General features: G+C 38.6%; 1 protein-coding gene across 3 annotated transcripts; it reads right to left on the bottom strand.

Moving 5' to 3' along the window:
* Window positions 1-383: 383 nt before the first annotated feature.
* On the bottom strand, window positions 384-20,797 carry FBXO9 (F-box protein 9). Of its 3 annotated transcripts, XM_031052658.2 has the most exons (14): window positions 20,452-20,654; window positions 18,481-18,708; window positions 16,453-16,530; window positions 15,318-15,476; window positions 14,891-14,948; window positions 11,932-12,031; window positions 9,709-9,839; window positions 7,066-7,180; window positions 6,275-6,393; window positions 5,886-5,976; window positions 4,767-4,862; window positions 3,949-4,042; window positions 3,072-3,226; window positions 384-1,784 (listed from the first exon to the last, which is right to left on the bottom strand). In XM_031052658.2, the coding sequence occupies exons 2-14, from the start codon at window positions 18,622-18,624 to the stop codon at window positions 1,676-1,678; spliced, it is 1,449 nt and encodes a 482-aa protein (XP_030908518.1). In that variant the 5' UTR covers window positions 18,625-18,708; window positions 20,452-20,654; the 3' UTR covers window positions 384-1,675. The 3 variants fall into 3 exon arrangements, with proteins under 3 accessions (XP_030908518.1, XP_005153257.1, XP_030908519.1); XM_005153200.3 differs by lacking the exon at window positions 18,481-18,708 and having other exon boundaries at window positions 20,452-20,797; XM_031052659.2 differs by lacking the exon at window positions 18,481-18,708 and having other exon boundaries at window positions 16,453-16,526.
* Window positions 20,798-21,962: the final 1,165 nt, after the last annotated feature.

The following is a 21,962-nucleotide window of genomic DNA, read 5'->3' as shown; positions in this document are numbered from 1 at the left end:
AATACTTCAAAACATGAAGTTGATATCTCCCTTCAGCAATGAGAACATGGTACACTCATTACTAAATGCTGTTGTATGAAGTAATAGTGCAACTGAAGTTTAAGGACATAGGCCAAAGAAGGGTTGTAGGCAGAGTCTTGTTAGATTATCTAGAAAAAGCACATAGTTTCAGATATACACATCCTATTAGAACTCACATATCTGAAAGCTTCTCTACTTTTCTCAGATAACCTGTAAGTAGTGTACGTGATTAAGATATTAATTTTACCAAATTAATTCTATCTTTTCTAGCATGTAGCTTATGCATGGTAATTCCTAACTAATCACCTTTTAACTGTAGGAAAATAATTTCTTGTCAAAATAAGGAATTGCAAGGGATTGCATGTTCAAAATAATGATTTATTGATGTATTTTTAATCATGTAGCTCCTTGCAAAGATACACTTTATAAATTATGGAGCAAGTATAGTTCTTTCAACAACTATCACATTTTAATCCTCAAGTCCAGGTCACTATTTTGAAAGGAGATATTCAAAGGTAAATTATGCAAAATGGCTTTTAAAAGCTACACTAAAAAGCTTCAGTTCTTTCAGAATCCAAGATACATATATAAGAAGCGGCGTTACAGTGTCTGCACTACACCCCCAAGCGACATAATGCAGGAGAAGCAGCATACAGTACCTGCACCAAACCTCAAGGTACACTTCATCATTAGCGGTATACAGCACCTTAACATCTACAGCACCCTCAAAATTTATCTTAGTACAACAAATGCTCAAAGGGTTTACAGCATCTGTAGCAAGGTTAGGTGAAGGGTTAAAACACATTACAGCCAGGTCCAAGTGAGCCTTGCTTAGCTGTGCATTCAGACCTAGCCAATGCACATGCAGTATACACCAGCATTTCACCACTGCATTGCAACACTTCCCAAGCAGAGCCATGTACCCTACAAAGTCATCCTATAGTATAAGAGAACAACTCACTGCCCACATCCCTCTCTCCTTCATGCCTGTCCTGTCGAGAAGGCAGGCCCCACCAAACTTCTATCAAAATCAAACTGAATTTATCACCAACTGACATCACTGCATTAGTGGGGATGTGCCTTCACGGTTAAATTTTATACTCCATGCCTGCTTGTCCTTGATTTCCTTTTAGCCTTAAGGTTGATGTTGACAAAATGCCAGATCTTAAAGGCAAACAAAATAAGTTTAATTTAAAGAAAACATTTATTTGAAGTTCTTTTAAATCACACAGTTTAACAGATACCAGACAATTTTCTCCTCTTCACATTTAAAGCCTTCACGAAAGACCACACACACCGTCCCATGGACAGTGAGATTTTACTATAATAATTCCTTTTGGACAAACCAGTGTCCAGGCAGATGAAAATGCAAATTTTAAGCAGACTGATTTATAAAATCTGTTTAAGAAGAAAAATGCAAAACAAAACAATAAAATTTTGTTATCAAATTTTTGTCACAAAGTAGAGGTGTTTAATACTCATAAGCTTGACCTCAAAATAAAACCCCAGCCAACCATAATCAAATAGAACATACTGTCTTCAAAAAATTCCCCAGAATTTTAAAATGTACCAAATATATACACATTTATAACTTAAGTGCTCATTAGCTACAACCTTTTATTCATGCAAGAGTTGTGAGGGGAAAAGGTGTTTCTTAGAGCGGCTTTTCTGAAAATGCAGTAAAACTCTTCACTCGTGCAAAGAACAAAGGGGTGTACACTTTGTCAATGTCGAAAGTAGTAACAGCTGTCTCACCAGTCGATCTGCAAAGAGTATTGTAGAAGCTAAATTAGACACAAGTTACTGTTTGAAGCCCTCTATAATGCAATCATGTTCCACAGCACAGTGTGTGCACCAAACTGCAGCCAGAATGTGTCTTTCATGCTGCCTTGTTCTGAAAGCATTTGAATGCTGGCCAAATCACACTATACACTTCTATTTTAATATCAAAGAAACCACTTTCCCCTTTCATTTTTATTAGCTCCTAGACTTGAAACAGTGCAGGATGTCACTCAAGTCACCATATTAATATTGAAGTAAAAAACCCCCATTCATTTGTTTCAATTAGATCCTTGAATTAGAGTGATGGTAAAAACTTGTTTGCAAAACTTTAAAAAGAAGAAAACCAAGTATTTCTGAACATCAGTGACAAAAAGCATATGCCCTCCTAGCTGTGTTTTATGTTCATCCTTACTCTAGTTACAAAAGGTCACCACCATACAGAGAGACAGAGCAGAATCTGGGCAGTACAGAAAATCAACACTGAAAACAATGTCTGATATTGCAACTTCTTCATAAATTAAGTATGAAGAACTAGGGCTTATAAAATTAATTTTTCTGTTTATGAAAGTTACCTATACTCCCAACCACCAGTAGTTTTCTTCCTAGATTTATATACTTACAGTTCAATAGCTGAGTTATGTCTCTATAAAAACACTGAATATAGAGATTAAGACTGGAAAACAATGCCTAAATCCACCCTAAATGCCGACATCTAACATCTGGACAGCCAACTTGACAGTAATTTAGAGCATGAAGTGCAAGAATAGTGGCCATGGCACTCACTTGGTTAGTGACAAGAATAGCTGGACACACGCCCATTATTTTGCACTGCTGGATTACACAGTTTGTACATGTTACAGTTCTCACATGAAAGGTGCAGACATTTCTAGCATGCACATTCACAGAAGAAAAGAAATGTATCTCAATGAATGTATGTTTTCTAAACCCCTTTACTAGTACACCACACTATGTCATTCAATTCAGCTCTGAAATCATCCAAACACTGTGCGTAATGACTAAAATACTGAAGTTCTACCACTTCAGAAACTTCCTATACTTTTATAAAAAGTTAGTGAATTTCTTAAAGTGGATTTCTTAAAGTAAAAGTTCATTACAATCTGTCAAATCAGGACCAGTTACTGTTTCCAGGACATTTCATTAAAGTCTCCTAAGTATCACATATTCTGTACTTAATACTGGACAAATTAATGTGACCTGTGCTTCTGTAGGTAAGTATCCTTCTTTGACCTTATTCTCCATTTACTTACTTGTAAGTTATGTGACAAGAATGATGTATCCAGACAAGTTTGTTGAACCTCTGGCGCCCACTGGAGCACAACTGTAGTCCTACATGAAAGCTGTAATCTGTTTCTTGTGCAGGAACACGTCGGAAATACCTGCACTTGGGGCAGTCAATTGGTTTCTGTACAGAGAGAAAAGAAATATCATGACCTACAAAGAAACATATTGTGTAACTACTTATCCTGATGCCTAAGTAACTGGGGGGATTCTCATACTTAAAAGCAACTCCTGGTATTCCTTGAAAATACATCAATTTAGACATTAATTATAGAAGTTCTCACAGAAAGTAAGTGTGGACCAGCACTAAAACTATGTAAACTCACTGTAACATAATGTAACACTTCTAACTTTTCACAAGTTTCTCTTGACAGACACGTTGTTAATCAGAAAATATAAAGTTGGTATAACTGTTATATAAAGTTGAAAAAATCATTCCGCGTTCAATTAATGAATACTGCTTAGTTTTATTTAGTCTTGAGGAAGAGAACTGCATACAGTCAAAGCTGATCTCAGTACATGACCTCTTCATCCTGCCCTTCTGTCTGTTAACAATGCTCACAAACTACCTAATAGCACCATAAATAGCAATTAAGACTTTAGGGGGAAAATTGTTGTGCAAATGTAACCAGATATTTATCTGTCCTAATAAAAGAGGGGTGGGGGGAAATGTAAGACATAAATAAACATGGTGATTTATTTTTCAACCATTTAAAAAATTCTTTTTTTAATTCACTGGTGTAATGCAAATCTTCAGGTGCCTTAAGACACTCAGTCTGAGAAAAATAAAATACTAAAAAGCCCCATCTTTACACTATTTTTCCTCTCTTCTATTTTGCTACTCACCTCCTCCTTTTTCTTCATTATTACAGCAAATACTTTGGTTTGATTGTCTGTTTCCTGGGAAAGGCGATAATGGCCAAGCAAGATTGCATCCGTTCTAGAAGGTTAAAGAGGAGGATAGGTTCTGACTCAGAAGAGTGATGTACTTATGATACAAATATCAGCAATGAAGACTGGCTGCATATTGTAATTAAGGAAACTAACTATTTTATTTCCATTTAGTAAAGTACCAGGCTCATGATATGATATGATGGAAGCATTCTGGAAGATTGCTTTGCATTTTCCCAGATAGGACAGTAAAGATAAATTAGTCAGTTCTACCTAGCCTACTGCTAAATGCTTTCAGACTTCCAATGAACAGCTCAAACCTGTTCTGAAGTTAACAGTTTTCTCTGCTCTCAACAAATTTGTGCAAACATCATAAAGAAATCAAGCAATAGTTGAGTCTTATCCCACTAAAATCTTCACTTTCCTTCAAACAGTCAAGGAATTACGAGAAGGCAGTAACAACATATCTTCAAAAGGATTCTAAAACCACCAAGCTAATAGCATATATTCTTCCATCTACCTCCTTTCAAAGTCTAAAGTCACATAACCTGCAAAGGAAATGTAATTACAGTATCAGCACCTTAAATATAAAGACATTTTTGCATACAAGTAAAATTTTTTTGTAATTCTCAGAAGAGAACTATAAATATCTATAATACAATATAAATAACATTGTATTTTTACTCCTGTTTTGATAAGCCAATATACAGAATCTGAGACAAAAGTAAACAGAAATTGCCAGGTAAAAGCACGATGAATTTTATTTCAATAACCTTGTATTTTTAGTCCGTAAGCGAGGAACTATAGATTGAGGATCTTCAGGTGTTGTTAGCATCATAACTTGGCCATCTGGAAAGAATCGCAAATACCTGCAAAAATATAATTACACAACATAAACCTAGAAAACATATCCTCTTTCTTTTGTTGTTAGGGTTTTGTTTTAATAAATCACATGATGTTTCCCAAAAGGATACAGAACTTACTAGGTAACAGGATCTGAAAATACATTTCTTCACACATGATATAACAGAAAAAAACAAGAGCAGAAATCAAAAGAGAGTTTTGAAGATTGAAAGATCAAGTTTTGAAGAGTTATGAAAAAGGGCAGAAGTTCACGATTTTTTTCACCTCTATCAAAACAAGAAGGGCACCCTGGAATCAAAACTTTCCTCAAGGAAATTTCTCCACTCAGAGAATCCATTGAGACAAATGCATCAAAATCTTAATTAATGTTAATAGTACATGTCACAGACAATGTCATGTGGACTTTATCAGGTTCTGGGATCTGATAAATTCCTGCAGTACTCAGATACTATGCTACGGTTTGTGAGACTGCAGAAATAATCCAAAGATGCCATGGTTTCTAATAACAGCTTCCAGCCTCAGAAGAGACACCAGAATGAACAACAAATGCTGGCCATAGCAAGAGGAGAACAGCATAAAAACAGGCTGAAGAAAAAAATGGCAAGGTATTTACAGCAAGTTGAGACAGCCCAGCCTCTGATTATTTACAACTGGTTAGAAGTTAAGTTAAAAAACAATTCTTGTATAATTGCTTGTTTTCCCTTTGCTGAAAACAATTATTACACTGGAAATGTAAAACACAAGTAATTTGGATTAAAAAATCTGTGAACAAGTATTACTGTTCTTTACTGTTTAAGTTTTATCCACATGAAATGGTTAACTGAGGATGAAATGTGTTTCTAAGCCCATCTCTAATTATAATAATAAATTCTGTTTCTTAAGACCTATTCTCAAAAAATAAACATAGCTTTATACATTGTGGTAGTTCCACTGAGGACAGAATGATTAGTGTTTGTGATATTGAGGGCTGGATTTAAAAAACTTAAGAGAGAGAAACATTTCACTCACTCATTGTACTACAGTTCTACCTGTAATATTCCACTTGGTGCCATGCTCTATAGAAACCATCAAGTGATTGTTCTCCTTGACGTATGTATTTTGTCTTGCTGATATAGACACCTACAGGAAAGGAAGATATAATTATACAAACAAAAACTAAGTACAGAGAATATTTAAGATAAAAAAATAAAAATAGCCTAAACCTTCTGAGCTTACTTTGGTTAATTAGATACATGGAAGGTTTTTTATTTTCTTCCCTTGCACCCTTCCCTTTTGTTTAATGTTCTACAGATTCAAAAGCCCAAACAAATTCAGATTAAGTCTAACAATGTCAAGAACATCAAACCCACTGATTGCTTCTGTCACTGTTACATGCAGTAAAAAAACAAACAAAACTATACCCAAAAGTACACCTTACCATCAAATCGAACACGAGGCCTCTCCAAAAACATCTCCCTCCAAGAGGTATATGGAGCAAGCTTATTGCAGCTCCTACCCCATATTTTCAAACAGACTTGATGCCAGATTTCAGGATCTCTAGTGAAAATGAGAAAAAAGGAAACACCATATTTTCTCTGGAAACCTTGTTTAGCTTTTATGTATCTAAGTATATATATATACACTCCATTATTTTTTGCTTGGATGCAACTGAAAGAAACTTTCTTGAACAACAATAGCTCTTAATTTAAAAACACTGACTGATTTACTTAGTCCTGGAGCATTTGAAAGTTACTCCCTTGTCCCATTGAAATTCAAGAACACAGTGCCATTTTCAGCCAAGTACAGAACAACAACGTTGCAGCAGCCTGTCCCTTCTCTGTGTGGGCGTATCAGGATGTCAACACAAACATTTTGAGATCTTGCAACTCTTAACTCTCGAACAGAGCAGAGCAAGTAAGACTTCTAACAACATCTTTTATCACAGGGAATTCATAAATCATACTATTAGTGGTGTATTTGAAAGCTGATCAGCACTGTGAGGAGCATAACATGAAAATTGCCACAGGAAGAAAAAGCAGGGCATACTCCAACATGTACGATTTAGCACCATAAAAGCAAAAAATTCCATAACCCCACCTTTCCAACACAAGTAATTTCACTCTATGGACTCCACCTCTACAGAGTTCACACATGTTTGAGCATAAAAAAGTGCTATTTTCCTCCCTAGCACAGAGAAAAGCTTCACTCTAGATAACTCATATACAATACCTGGCACAAATGTAAAATCCTCGACAAACAAGAGATAATTGCTCCAATGATCTTAAGTCCAAGTCACTTGAAACCACCCATCGAAAAATGTACATTAGTACTTCCATAGGCAACACTGCAAAGAGAAAATAAAACCTTGTGACATGGTAGCCTGTAAATCAACAGGTTATCTACAATCCAGGTTTGATCATTACTGAAGTTCAGACTTTCTTCAAACTGACCTAGTCTGTAACATTATCTCAAAGCATACTGCTTTTACATGCCAAGCTAAATAAGCTCAGGTCAGAGTTAGTACTGGATAGGAGGTCCTAAGCCCAACCTATCTGCTATGAAATTGATATCACTCTATACTTTACGGTACAGCTCCAGTGATTGAAAATGCTATCACAAATCACTGTAGTGTCGAAAGACTTTTTCTAATGTAACATAAGAAAATGACAGAATCCTCATCAAAGCACCACAAGATCATATGATAATTTTCCTAGCATTCAGTGAAAAAGCCCTGGAAAATTAAGGCAAAAATCTTATTACTACCTTTCTGCTTCTCTTATAACATCAGAAATTATACTTCATTTATTTCCAAGTACTGCTTCCTTCCAGAGCCTATGACTTGACCTATATCAGCACATGCACTTAAGACTTCATGATTTTACTCAGTGTAACTGTTCTGAGTTCAAATGGAGAAAGGAGCTAAGTGGCACAAAGGTACACTAAACAGTAACTAGCTGCAAATATCGTGGCAGAGGCTGCAATTTAACAGAATACTGATTTTCAGTGAAAAAAATGTGCTTCTTTAAGAACTTTTAGAACTTTTCTTTCAGACTGCACTGCTGCATTCCCACAAATCCAATGAGATGGGTTTTGTTATAAAATCTGATGAAATTTAAGTTTCACATTTCAGAATACTAACATGATAAAAAGTACATAACATCACTGGGCACTAGTTTCTGTATTCATTTAACACACATCTCTTTTCATGAATCTGACATAATTCTATGTTTTGTTACTGAGAAGTCATATATATGCTGTATTTGTAACCACTAAAATAATGTTCTAGTATAAAAAAAAGTTGTGCAGATTATGGCTACAAGGTACAAAAAACAGTCTCTGGCAATTTATGAGCACTTTGGTATGTGAACAATTAGTGTCTTGGAGAATGGAAGATGCAAAGGATGAAAAACCTCTTACTAGATAGTCACTTGTCAGCCAAAGACTTTGATTATCCATCCTATCATCCATGTTTCTAAGTTTCTAGTAAACTAGAGATCATTAAGACACTTTGCTTCAGATACTGGGCACACCCTGTAGAGAAAATATTATAGTATTTCTGATGAAGAATGCTATCTTGGCCCTATGCTTTACTTGTGTAAAACAACAACAAAACTACTATGAAAAATTGCTTGCACACTAAGGAGGGGAAGTAAATATATTCAGTATGTCAGTTACAAAGCAGAGGTCTGATCCTGTCCTGTACAAAAGGTTAACTGGCATTCCAAGATTATGAATGTCAACAAAATGTAAAACGAAACACAGAAAATCCATTCAACCAAATCAGTTACTTCACAGTTTCAATTTTCTTTGGGCTGCTGAATTCTGTGACTATTGTACTACTGCAATGACCAAGAGGAACGGTCATCATTCTAGCCTACTAAATTCTGAAGCAGACATCATGATGTTAAGAGTTTTCATTCTGCTAAAATCAGTTAGTAAACAAGAAACTGTAACACAGGACTGGCAGGAAGGCAGAAAGTATAACTAGACAGAGACCCAGACTGCTGCTCAAAAGAGACATCTCTTGAGATCATTTTACAGTAACGTCTACAACAATATTGACTTTACTGGCAAAAAAAAAAAAAGAAAATATGCTTTCTCATGTGTACAATGCCAAAGTTGTTTATGCTTTAACAGCTTGCTACATTTATTTTCCTTCCTTGAGCAGAACAGAGATCAGAATAAGATTTCCAAGAGCAACTGGTAATCCAGGATGCAAATTAGCATCTCATTTTAAGAGAGTCTCTAACATATATACTCTCTACGATTTAGATCTTGTAAGGAAGTCTCAGGATGACTGTCTTGGAATTGAAGTACTGAAAAGCTTTACGCTGCAAAAGCCTTTCTAGTTATGTTATACAGTCTTGCTGAACCTGAAAACATATTTGCTGTAAAGATCTGATATAAAATCAGATAAAACAGGAAATGCAAAGATGCACATTCTTCACAGAACAACTGTTTCTTATTCAGACTTCAGAATTCTAACAAGTATTTGTAAACAACAACAAAAAAAAAAAAACAAAAACAAAAACAAAAAAAACCCCAAACCTACACTTCACTTCTTCAAACATTAACTGGAAGGAGAACTGGAATACACTTACTTCAGCAAGTGTGTTCCTAGATGTTGCTACTTTTAAGTATGACTGATCCTGAAAAATTCTACTTAGTAGTAGTACTATATAGAAAACCTTGTGCAATAAAGGCAAAATCACGTATGAAAGCAAGATCTGTTTAGCTAGTTGATGATCTTTTTTCCTTTACATTTGACATACTACGTACATTTCTTTATAAGTGGCTTTAGAATGAAGGAGAGGTTTTAACTGAGTGAAACATGAAACTGAAGTCTCACACTGAGTGTATCTTAAGTCATACCTGAGATATGGGTCTGGCTGACATCAACTTCAGGCTGACAAAGTTTGACTGAAGATTCCTGAAGAGCCAACTGCTGCTGAAAATCCGATAGGAGATCAGCCATCTTATCCTCCTCTTTGCTATCCTCAACACTAGAAAAGGGGGAACGTCAACACCATGATACCGGACAAAACATACCAACAGATACCATTCTTTTGGCACCAACCCACTGTCTTACCCTTACTTAATATAGTTGTTTCCTGTATGTTTATAAAGAAATCTCATTTCATCATAAAATAAAACACCTACTGCAGTCTTATCAAGTTTAGATTTTGCTGGCATCCTTCTGCCAGTAGCAACTCCCTTTAATTCCAGTTCCAGTTTCTTTTTATATGTAAGAGTTCACTGTTTTTAGTGAAGTCACTAAAGAACTGCTTGATTCCATGAGAAGACAAACCTCCTCTTTTACTTTCTCTAAAATACGCCATATGCAGGAATAAATTATAAATGACAGGAGGTTGTATTTTGTCACAATGTAAGATACCGAAAACAGTAAGAGGTATTTGTTTTTTACTCTTAGAATAGAATCATAGAATCATAGAATAGTTAGGATTGGAAAGAACCTTAAGATCATCTAGTTCCAACCCCCCTGCCATGGGCAGGGACACCTCACACTAAACCATATCACCCAAGGCTTCATCCAACCTGGTCTTGAACACTGCCAGGGATGGAGCATTCACTACCTCCCTGGACAACTCATTCCAGTACCTCACCACCCTAACAGCAAAGAATTTCTTCCTTATATCCAGTCTAAACCTCTGCTGTTTAAGTTTCAACCCGTTACCCCTTGTCCTATCACTACAGTCCCTAATGAATAGTCCCTCCCCAGCATCCCTGTAGCCCCCCTTCAGATACTGGAAGGCTGCTATGAGGTCTCCATGCAGCCTTCTCTTCTCCAGGCTGAGCAGCCCCAACTTTCTCAGCCTGTCTTCATATACTCTTGCATTATTCACTGAAGAGCAACCCGAAGCCTGTAGCGTTGCATGGCGTTGTTGTGACACAAATGCAGAAGCCAGCACTTCTCCTTGGAATGTTATACCACTGGCCTCAGCCCATTTATCCAATCTGTCCAGATCCCTCTGTAAAGCCTTCCTACCCTCAAGCACATCAACACCCCAGAGTCAGAGAGGCTTAATGGAATAGGAAAATGATGCTGAAAGAATAATCTTAAGGAAACCAAAATTTTTATATGACTGTAGTTTATCATCCAGTATTCTCCCTAGCACACAAATGCACAGCAAAGATTTCATGCTAGTTCTGAAACTAAAGAAAGCACTTAGCTCATATTACTCTCTTTTATACTGAGTCAACTACTGCATTGAAGCTGTCATGCCCTAGGGCAACAAGACTGAGTGAGTAATACTGCACGAACATGACTGGAGTTTCCTCTATCTTCAGTTTTAAAACTCTTCATTTCTTGTAGTTATCAGCAGCATTTATGCCTGCTATCAGTAAGCAGTGAATTGGAAAGCTCTGTATCATAAGCTTGTCTTCACTATGGTATCTGAGAAATAACAGAAGTTCTGGCCCTAACCCGAATCCCGTCCACAAATGTTAAGTCTTGGGCTCAAGTCAGGCCAGCTTTAAGCTGCTACATATCTGGGTGTGGTGAGGCCAGAGGTATTCCAATGTTTGCAATGAGGAAAGAGTAGACTACTCAATCTATGAGCTTCTAAATATATTGGCTCTACTTACTGAAAATGCTCTCCATTGGCTGTGTTAGCACAAGAATGGTAGTATATTCCCTTGCTTAATTACTATGCTTATTCCATGGTGCAAAGCTTTTACTAATGGATCTTTTTGCCACCTACAATTTTATACATGATCCCAAACGTGTCAAAAACCACAACTCAAAAATCAAAAGTAATAAAGTGAAAAATTGGGTTTTTTTCTTTTTTCTGTTTTTTTTTAAGTGACAATGTCACTATTTGTGAAACTTTCACTGAATTTAACTATCTGCAAAAACAAAGCCTGTTAATTTCTTTGAACTACAGCATAGAAAAGTCCTCCTTGGACTAATGTATCTGTAAACTTTCTATGTAGCAGTCTATTCAAATGAAAGAGGACAAGTTTTCCAAACATTGAGAAACTTACAATTGTGCAGCAGAGCATTCATGTGCTTTAGAAACAAAATTTCAGGTTTCAGTACTCCTATGCACTTAATTAGTAAATTTTCATACTTACCACCTGTTCCCAACTCCATCACCATCTGGGGATCGTGTATAGGTGATCTTAAACTCTATGTCAGGTACAAGCTGCATTGCTAGACGATAAAACTTGATGGCTGAAAATAAAGGCTTAATGTTTAAATGTGTCTGATACCTACACTAGCTTATCAAAGCAAAGGGTTTTTTCAGAGATGGCTTCAGCTAAAAGCATTAAAAAGGCAGAAGATGCCTTTGCCTAGTAAATCTTATTTAGTCTAAACTGATTAGGTTTAAATTTGATACACAAGAGCGGTACATTAAGCACCTATTTTCAAAACTAAAATTTTAATGTATTTTTCCAGGATAAAGAGCTCCCTCAGATGCACTTCGTCTCTTACAGATTTACCTTCACTACTACTAATTCAAATATGCAGTACAAAATTTTACACTAAAACATTAAAAAGTCCTGATTTTGTTTGTGGCCCAGCACTTACTAAGCTTTCTCAACAAGCCATAAAGATTTTAGGCATTATAATCATAAGTAACCATGAGGAACATGAAAGCAAATTTGAAAGACTATGCAGGCACCTTAAAGTCCTGCAGTCACTGTGCAGTCCCCGTACAGTGCAGTCACTCAGACATATACAACATTATGGAGGTGAGAAACATCAACAAAACAGTGCTGTAATTTTAAAACTTAACAGACACAAGTAAATTTTACTGTAGCAAAAACTGGAAGTTACAGAAAGTAATGAAGCAAGCCACTTCATGGAAGGTGAGGAACCTGACTGGAGGAAAGCAGCCCTGTAAAAAAGCTATATACAGCAAGCACAAGATTATGGGATGTGAAGGTAAAACTGACAAGACTGGATTTTTTCTAGCACACAGAGAAGTACTTCTGCCTTTAACACTCCAAAGATGCTACAAACACAAGTAGAGAAACAGGCCCAGGAAAATCACCCTATGGGAATGAACCATTATTTAAGCTGCAGAGGGTCTTTCTTTTCAGTTAACTCTGTGGCTCCTATTAAGTGGATTCATTGTATGTACACTGTCATTTTAATATCACTGCTAACATCATATACATATTCATGTCTCTGTATTCCCACATGCTGATCAGAGGGCAACTTTCCCTCAGTTTGGACCCCTGAAAACAAAACCCAAAGTAAAATATCAATGAGTATGGAGCTCAGAATTTAACACACTAGTGAGTCTGAGAAGCCTGACTTTGGGGCAAGTAAGTGTTCCTATTTTTTCCAAGTTCATTTCAGGGCTGGTTACTGACAAGTAGTATCCTTCGGCTGGTGAGGATGAGGAATACCAGGAGTCAGCCAAACTGAGATCAGTGTCAACTCTAGCATTTCATCTTGCAGCAACACCCGTACTGTACTTGAACGAGCTGCTGCACATAGCTGTCTCACATACGTCAGCTATTAGCAGATTTCAAAAGCAGGCTGAAATGCCACTTGGATTCTGGTGACCTGAGCCACATCAGCAGATTAAAAGGTGTGGACTGAAAATAGGTGTCCTGACATGTGCTCAATAATATATCTGTGTCTGGCATAGACATTGTCTCTAAGATCTCATACAGATGTATGTGTAGGAACAGTTTAGTTTTGTTTCTTTCAGTCTCAAATCAAATTCAAATGAGAAATAATGGATTTATATTCATGCAATCCAGATGCCTAAAACACATCTGTGAAAGCAACTGTTAGATGTTACTACTTCTCTGCTGCTATGTTTAACATACAAGGAGTACACTCAAGCTATAGTGTTCATTTTATATTCACAATGCTTAAACAGATTGCTCTCATCATGTATTGTTTTTAAATTTACTTGGAAATTCTTGGTATGAAATTTTATAGTGTACTACATGATTTCCTATATGGTAGATTACATACCAGACTTAGTTCTGATGTCTTTTTTTGCTGTGCGTTTAATTATACCAAGCACACAAACTACCTTAGCCTGAAATAATTTTGCCCCGTAAAAGCATATAATAAATTAGAAACTGACCAACTACTTTTCTTACCTACTGAGGACTCTTATGTCACTCAGTTCATTTGAGATCTGGAACAATAACCAGAAATCCCTTGCATGGGAAAGAAAACGTCCATGGCAGAAATGAAATTTTGTATTTGACAGGTGGCTGATTTCAGGAGCTCCCAAGAGTTCTGCATATCTTGACGTATGTTGCACCTACACTTTAATCAAGGTGGCCAAAACCTCTAGTGGATGAAGAGGATGGCACTTATGTCCTGTGTTTCTTTCTTCTGCCACAGAAGAAACAGAAACAGGTATTTCCACTACAGGCGTATAGGACTTGAAGTTAGAATGGGCTTCTTACTCGATATATTCTGAAAACTGAGTATGAGGAAGAAAACTTTGAATGTGCAGTTTTACTAATGCTGACAGCAAGAGGGCAAGCAAGCTAATTACCTTAAATATTTATGGCAAACCTCATAACATAAGGCTACCAGATTTAAACATTTGCTTCAGGAATTCTTAAAGATGCTATTTTAGCATGCTGTGGAAATTAAACAAAACACCAAATAATAAAACAACAAAACATTCCACAGGTTAAGTAGTTCTGTTCAAAGTGAAATTAAGAAAACTGTGAGCACAGGAAATATAATATATTGCCTTGATTAATTACTATGCTTATTTCATGTTACAAAAGTCATAAGAAGCAGTATGTTATATGAAGGAGCAATCCAGTGCTTCATTAAATTGCCAGATTTCAAAATGCTGTTGTTTTGTCTGAAAGCTAAAGATTATTCTCTTGATCTCACTTTAGCTTCACTTCAGCCTTAGAACTGTGTTCCTTTTATAGCAAGTGTGCTTGCTTATCTGAGTAATTGAGCTCTCAAATTACTATTAGCCTGCAGTTTAAGTTCACTGGCATCATGCTGTCCTCCACATAAATTAGAGGGTTAGATTCTGCTACAACAAAGATGTTCATTGTAGACTTTCACATTACCTTCATTTCACATTACCTTCATAAAGGGCCCCATTTCGTTCTTCTTCCACTGCCTTCAGGAAAAGTTCTTTTGCCTGCAAAATTATACACAACAGTTCTTTAATTCCTTACAAGTGCAATGTCATTTTACTTAGAATATGCTACAAGCCATAACTGAAATTCCCAATCAACAAGCTACGAAGTTCCTGCTTGTTGAAGTTCCCTTACCTACAGCCTTAAAGAAAGTAGACTAGGAAGGTGACACAAAGCCAAGAACAAAAACTAGAAAAATCAGTGTAGGATTACAGAAAGACATTTGTATGGAGACAAGTTAATCACCTCTTTTGCTTCTCTATATATAATTCAGCATTAGCTTTTATGACAGTTATACTGCAATACTAACACACACACACACACATACACACAAAAAAAAATCCCCAAATTATACATTTATGTCTTTGTACCTTTTCCTCTTTTGCTATCTCCTGTGTTCTTCTGGCATCTACAGACTTTACTCCAGGTCCTTTTGAAGACGCTTTGCATGGTGGAGGTTCCAACCCACTAGAACTCACACCTGGGGCAAGCTCAAACATCCATTGAGCTCTGAACATCTGGAGCTCCGCCTAAAAAATATGATTAATTCTGACTTAGTATCACATATTCAAACAATACATCTTCTGAGGAGTACTATAAACACAAAAAAGAATTTCAAAATTATGCTTCATTCCAAGTCTTAAATAGTTTCCATGAGTTTAGACACAATTCACAATTGTTTTATAGTAAATTAAAAAAAGGGCACAAATACCCGTTTAATCTCATTCAGTAACATAAGTGCTTTTACCTGGACTGTTTCCCTCAGAAGAAAAACCGATGTTTCAGAAGTGATTGTTAATACTACAGTTGTGACCTAAGACTCCATAGAAAAGTATACTTTCTAGAAACTATGTTTGCTCCTGCTTATGCAAAGTTATCTTAAGCAAGAATTCAATTAACTATTCAAATTTAGAAAAAAATTTAGAAAACCTAATTTTCTGTCCACAGGCATATTGAGCTTCATAGCAATCAAGGCTGTCATTTACATAATATACAAATACCTTACACTCCTTTCTCTTTTAATAAATAAAGGACTATGCTCTGTGAAACAAAGTAAGTTATAATTCTTGCCATGCATGTTTTTCAGTGTCTTTGAAGTTACACTTTACACATCTCTTGCAATCATCACTACTTCTGGGAAGCAACTACACAGACATCTAGTGAGAACACATTTTTCTATTAGACTGCTTTTATCAACTTTCTGCTCCAGAAAAGAAAGACAACTTAAACTGGAATTTGATCTATACAGAAAATGCTGTCCAATTTCTATACTTCCTCAAAGAAATTCCAGATCTGCCACAAGCTTTATTTTCATCTATACAGATAACTGAAGACTTAATCTGACACTTGGAAAACAATGCAGAATTTGTATTTCACTTTTGAAAGGGCAGACAGATTGAACATTTGTCAGATCAACAAATGTGTGGTAACTAAATGAGCATAGTAATGCAGCTTAAATCACACCAGTATTAGGTTTGTAAAACACCACTAGCATGAGAGACAGACCTGAAGATTTGCTTCACTGGATCTTTCATTGTCATCGGTTCTTACCAAATCAGAGTGACAATCTTCTTCACCTTCTGCCTAGTAGAGAGCAGTCAGACATGATTATAGAGCCTGAGTAAGTCTCTACAGCACTTTCAAAAGGCAAAACTGTCATTGACACACATTAAAACCCCCCTAAGCATACTCCCATTTTCCCCATCCTACCCACCTATCCCACAGATCATTCATTGATAATAAAAATTAATCTTAAAATTGCTGTCTACATTAATCCAATGAAGCCGGGTTTTGCGTTTCAGCCACATCAACCTAATACAGATTAGTTATGTATTACTTGAAGGCTTACACACATCAGTACAGTGCCACAATACCTGAATAAAGGTCAGTGTCTAAATCAAAGCATAGAACTAAAGCTTCAGTATTGAACAGCAGCATGTTTAACACAAGAAATTAAAAATTAATAACTGTCTTCCCATTGTAAAGATAACCAGTAGTTCTGATTTGCTTAATATTTACAAAAGCACAAAAGACCAGTGCTTTGAGTAACAATAAATAGTTTATGAGAATTACAGGTCAATACAGGAATCTCAAAAAACACATATGAAACTAAACAAGAAATGTATTGTAAAAGAAAACGAAAGCTAGTATGAGAGCTTGACAGCTGTTATTTACAGTACTGCTGTGAGATAGGCTAAACAAATAAGAGCTTACATAAGCTCTTTCAGAAAACTTGACAGAGCTCTACAGAGGAATTATAGCTAATTTAAGAGCAAAATTCAAAAAGATGCAATAAATTCTCATTGGGAAATACACTCAAATTTGTGGAATCTATACTAAACCAATGGAAAATGAATTCTGAGCATCAGTGACAGCCACTGAAATGACAACAGCAGCAAGATGCCAGTACTAAGACATTTGTTTAAAAGTTCTTCCTGCAGCTGAAGCACCCCTGGTTTTCTACCTTTCTGCACTGTTTCACATCTGTAGTTCTGCAAGCACAAATGCAAAGTGAGGTTATAAAAAGGTAAACCTGGCATTTAGATTACCATAACCACTTACACAAGTTTTGGTTCCCACTCATTCCTATTGTAGATAGTGCTCAAAGACTTCAAGTGACATTCTGTCAGTGGGATTCTTCCAAGCTCTCATAAGGAAATCTCTCTTTCCTGCACAAAGTGCAGAAATCAAAGCATTCTTGTATTCAGAAAATGCACAAAACTTTCCTAGCACCTGGAAGCTCATGCTCAAAGTACAGAACACTGAAAAATCTGGTGAGAATGCAATGTTTGTGCTGTCTTGGTGACAAGCACCTCCTGATAATTCACCTGCAGTACTTGTCTCTGATTCCCCAAACCACCACAAACTTATTGCCTTGTCATCTGTAAACATGTTTTTACTGATGCCTCAGTCAATTTACCTTTTACAATAGGTAAGATGGCCAGTGTTGCTTGGCTGAAGTAAACATATGTTGCATCTGTTTCTACATTCTGATTTGATAGCTGTACATTTTTAATTTTTCAGTGGAGAACACAGGGAAGCCTAAGCTCCAAAGCCTGAAGCAGCATTACCTCTGAGCAGGGAGTAAATAATTTAGGAATTTCATGGGGTTTGATTCCAGAATTTCATTACAGGCAACTAATGCCCTATGCCTTACAGCAGTCCTACCACATTATTTCAGCATCCAGGGATTATATCTACACTAGTCAAAAGGAGATAGCCTAGGAATGAGCTAGCACAGAAATGGGTGTCTATAATTGCATTATTACAGCACTGGGCTGACACAAATAAAGTCTGCACAGAGATTAAGGCTTCTGGTTTCAGTTGAATTATGTCCAGTCAGTTCTCTGGGCAAAACAAGCCTGGTTTTATCTGCAAATTGCAGAAACTAGCAACTTCTAAATCAAATCAACACATGATCTTGTACATAAGGGCACGCCCATTAAAATCTTTAACTCATGAAGTCTGTAAATAACTAATTTAAGAGTATGAGTTAAAATTATTTAGAAGGTTATGAAGTTGACTGATGTTTACCTCATGTTCAAAACTTGTTGTTTCAGTAATCTGTTCAAGAGTCTTGATTTTTCTCCCTTTGTCTCTGTTCAACTGCCCTCCTTCTCCTTCATTTCTGAGGCATAGACAGTCATGGTTCTGGACCAACTGCTTCCAAAATGTCATTCAATGCTCTTTAAAACTCAAATGTCCTCTCAATCCAAACAAAAAATACACCATATTATGAAGACCTAGTCCACAGCCTAAAAGCTGTCAAAAAAAATATCATGAAGTTGATTACAACCAAAGTTTTGACTTTCATCACTACCTCCTCTATAGTGAGTGCATGTGTGATCTGAAGCCTCTCATATCAAAGGTTTGTCTCCTGGCAGCAGTGGCAGTATAAGTGATCATCCCTCTAAATTTACCAGTAAGCAATTCATTAACATTACTACTGCATGGCTAACTGGACTGGAAAACTGATCTCTGTTAACAACCTTTCTAGTATGTATTTGATCTGCTAAACCCTACGGTTTTGCTAGAATCAGAACAAATGAGTAAACACAGGTCTCACTGAAACAGGGTCTTCACCAGCAGGCAGCTTGCGAGATCACACCTGTAAAGCACGTTGTAACTTCTAGAAATTGGCTCCTACCCTAGCTCTGATGATACTTAAATTGTAGCTTCTAAAGTTCACAGAACTTTGCACTGTAACCGCTACTGAGTGCATCAATCTGGGCTGCTCATCTTTATGCTGCTGGCTTTCCCTCTGCTACAAGTCAGCTGTCAAATGGCATGTGGACTTTATCCTGATTGAAAGTGAGATATCCTTAGTGTGTACTGACCAGCTCAGGTAATTTTACATGAGAAAAGTGGCAGTCTAGCAGCCAAAAGACTGACATGTCAGAAGTAAACATCTGAATTAGACTGCGACCTGTAAATAGCTTGGTAGATTTGATTCTGATTTGTTTGCAAAGCTTTCAAAATCATCTGCCAACTGCAAACAATCATTTGCCAACTGCAAATGCTACTTGCACACCTCAGGTTTAAGTGTTTTGCAACCATGCTGTTTTCCTCAGAGCACAACAACCACTTACTAAACTGAAATGCCAAGTCCTTTAATTGTTCAGATCTTGTTTCAGTAAAATAAAGCCAAGATCAGAAAGAGTTCCAAGTTGACTGTCACCAGCTAAACAGGGCTACATGTGAGCTGTACAGAACTAAGGGAGAGGAAAGCATGGCATAGCTAAACAGTGATGAACAGCAAATGTTCTACTGGGTGGTTTATATGAAAACAAGGAAATGGCTCTATTTCCCTGTCAATGTGGTAAAAACAAAATTGTGCTAAAAAAAATACCTGTTTTAATCATGGTGGAAAGTCATTTTAAGACCTGAATGATAGAAATGGTTTAACTTTAAATGATCAAGTTTTCATCGTAGATACCTGAGTCCCTGTTGAGGTGCAGTCAGGAAAGCAATACTGAACCCAACAGTAACTCACAAACTTGAGTGAGTGCAGGGCCCGTGGAGCTGCTAAAATTACTAAGAGACTTTATGCCATCTGTTCTTTGAGGGGAAAAAAGAGAAAGACAGGGCACGCTCGTCGGAAATAATACCGTGATTTTTCCGGGGATTTCTAAGGACAGGTAGGTCGGTTCTGAATCAAGGAGCCCCAGTCATGAGCCCAAAATCCTCTGCGGAAGGCGGCCGTGCCTCCCTGCGGCGCAGTTACCCGAGGTGGGATCATGGCCAGGAGCACGGCACACTGCCCGCAGGAATCTCCCTGTGCCCGGGGGAGCGGACAGGGCAGCGGTGCTCGGCTTGGCAGGCCGCTCCTCCCGCCCGCGAGCACACACCCCTTGTCGCTGTCAGCGACCCCCCAGATTTCCGGCGGCGGGGCAGGGCCGACCTTCGCCCGTACCTGCCACGGCGGCCGAGCCCCACCGCCACAGCCGAGCCACAGACCGCACACGCCCCGCCGCAGGCCGCATTGCCAGGCCGGGGCCCACTCACCATGCTGTCAACGCTCGGACGGCGCTGTCCCTTCCGGGGGTCTCTCCCCCCCCTTCTCGGTCCGTGTGTCGTCCCCGCGGGGGGAAATTAGCAGAGTTCTCGGTCGGAGAAGCGCACCACGCAGCGGGAGTAACTGCGGGCCCTGCGTACGGCAGCCATCTTCCCGGCGAGTGATGGGCAGGCGGGCCGGGAGCAGCAGAGACACATAACCAGACAAACCCGCAAGGTCAGAGCGCCGCCTGACGCGCGGGCCGCTCCGAGGCGCGGCCACCGGCCCCTCGGACTACCCGTCCCAGGGCGCACCGCAGCCCGCGGCGGCTCTCTCGCCTTCAGCGGCGCGCCGCGGGGCCCGTCGGGAAACGTAGTCCTGCGGCGGCACACTCCTGGGAAGTGGCGCGTCTCCAGGCCGACCGCGGCCGACGGCGGGGCAGAGGCTGCTGGGAAGCGTAGTGCTCCGGGAGGAGAGCCGGGCCCAGCACTCCGCCGCCACCGCTCCGATGAGGGAAAGCGGCGATGTCCGTGCCCTCTGCGCAGCTTCCTCCCCCTTACCGGCATGGCCCCTCAGCCAGGTGTCAGTAGGAGCAGAGCTATGGTGACTGCGGTCAGACCAGGGCCTCGTTGTAGAGCAGCTAAGCGCGGTGGCAGGGGGCAGTGAGTGGTGTTCCTGTGTGGCAGCAGTGTTGCTGAGGTAGTTGGGCTTACAGCCCACTCTTCTCTCTCCATGCAGCTCTGTGCACAGAGTTACTATGTGTTGTCAGTACACCTCGTCAGGTTCTCTAAAAGAGGACTAAACCTGTTGTTTTTTAACCCGTATTACAATCCTGTTCTATAGAGAGACCACATGTATGGATCTTTATGTAGGACCTGTGAACCCTCGTGTATTCACAACCCTGAATGTTGTCAGGAGCCAGAGGCATGTGTCTCTGGCAATTCCTGGCTGACTGGCTAGAGGAGGGGGGCGAGGGAAGCCACTGGGTGCACCCTTGTGTCAGTAGCTGAGTCGATAGCAGGGCAACTGAGTTTTTGAGGTGGGGTCATCATGAATACAGCTAATGATCCTTAATGCTGCTTCTCATTTAGTGTCAAGAGTCAAAGCTGCCAGGAATGTCCTGTCTTTTGGGAGTCATAGAAACATATGGTTTGCATTGGACAGGACCTGAAAGATCATGTAGTTCCAGCCCCCTGCGATAGGCAGGGACACTTTCCACTAGATCAGGTTACTCAAAGCCCCATCCAACCTGGCACTGAACACTTGAAGGATGGGGCAGTTTCCTGGACAACCTGTGCTAGTGCCTCACCACCCTCACAGTAAGCAACAACTTCCTAATATCTAACTCAAATCTACCCTCTTTCAGTTTAAAGCCATTCAATCTTGTTCTATCCCTACATGCCCATGTAAGAAAGTCCCTCTCCTGATTTCTTCTAAGCCCCTTTAGGTACTGGAAGGCTTCTATATGGTCTCCTTGGAACCCTCTCCAGGCTGAACAAGCCCATCTTTCTCAGCCTGTGGC

This window comes from Melopsittacus undulatus, chromosome 3 (genome assembly GCF_012275295.1).
Source record: "Melopsittacus undulatus isolate bMelUnd1 chromosome 3, bMelUnd1.mat.Z, whole genome shotgun sequence".
Taxonomy (NCBI): domain Eukaryota; kingdom Metazoa; phylum Chordata; class Aves; order Psittaciformes; family Psittaculidae; genus Melopsittacus; species Melopsittacus undulatus.
This window is presented reverse-complemented; position numbering and strand designations above follow the sequence as displayed.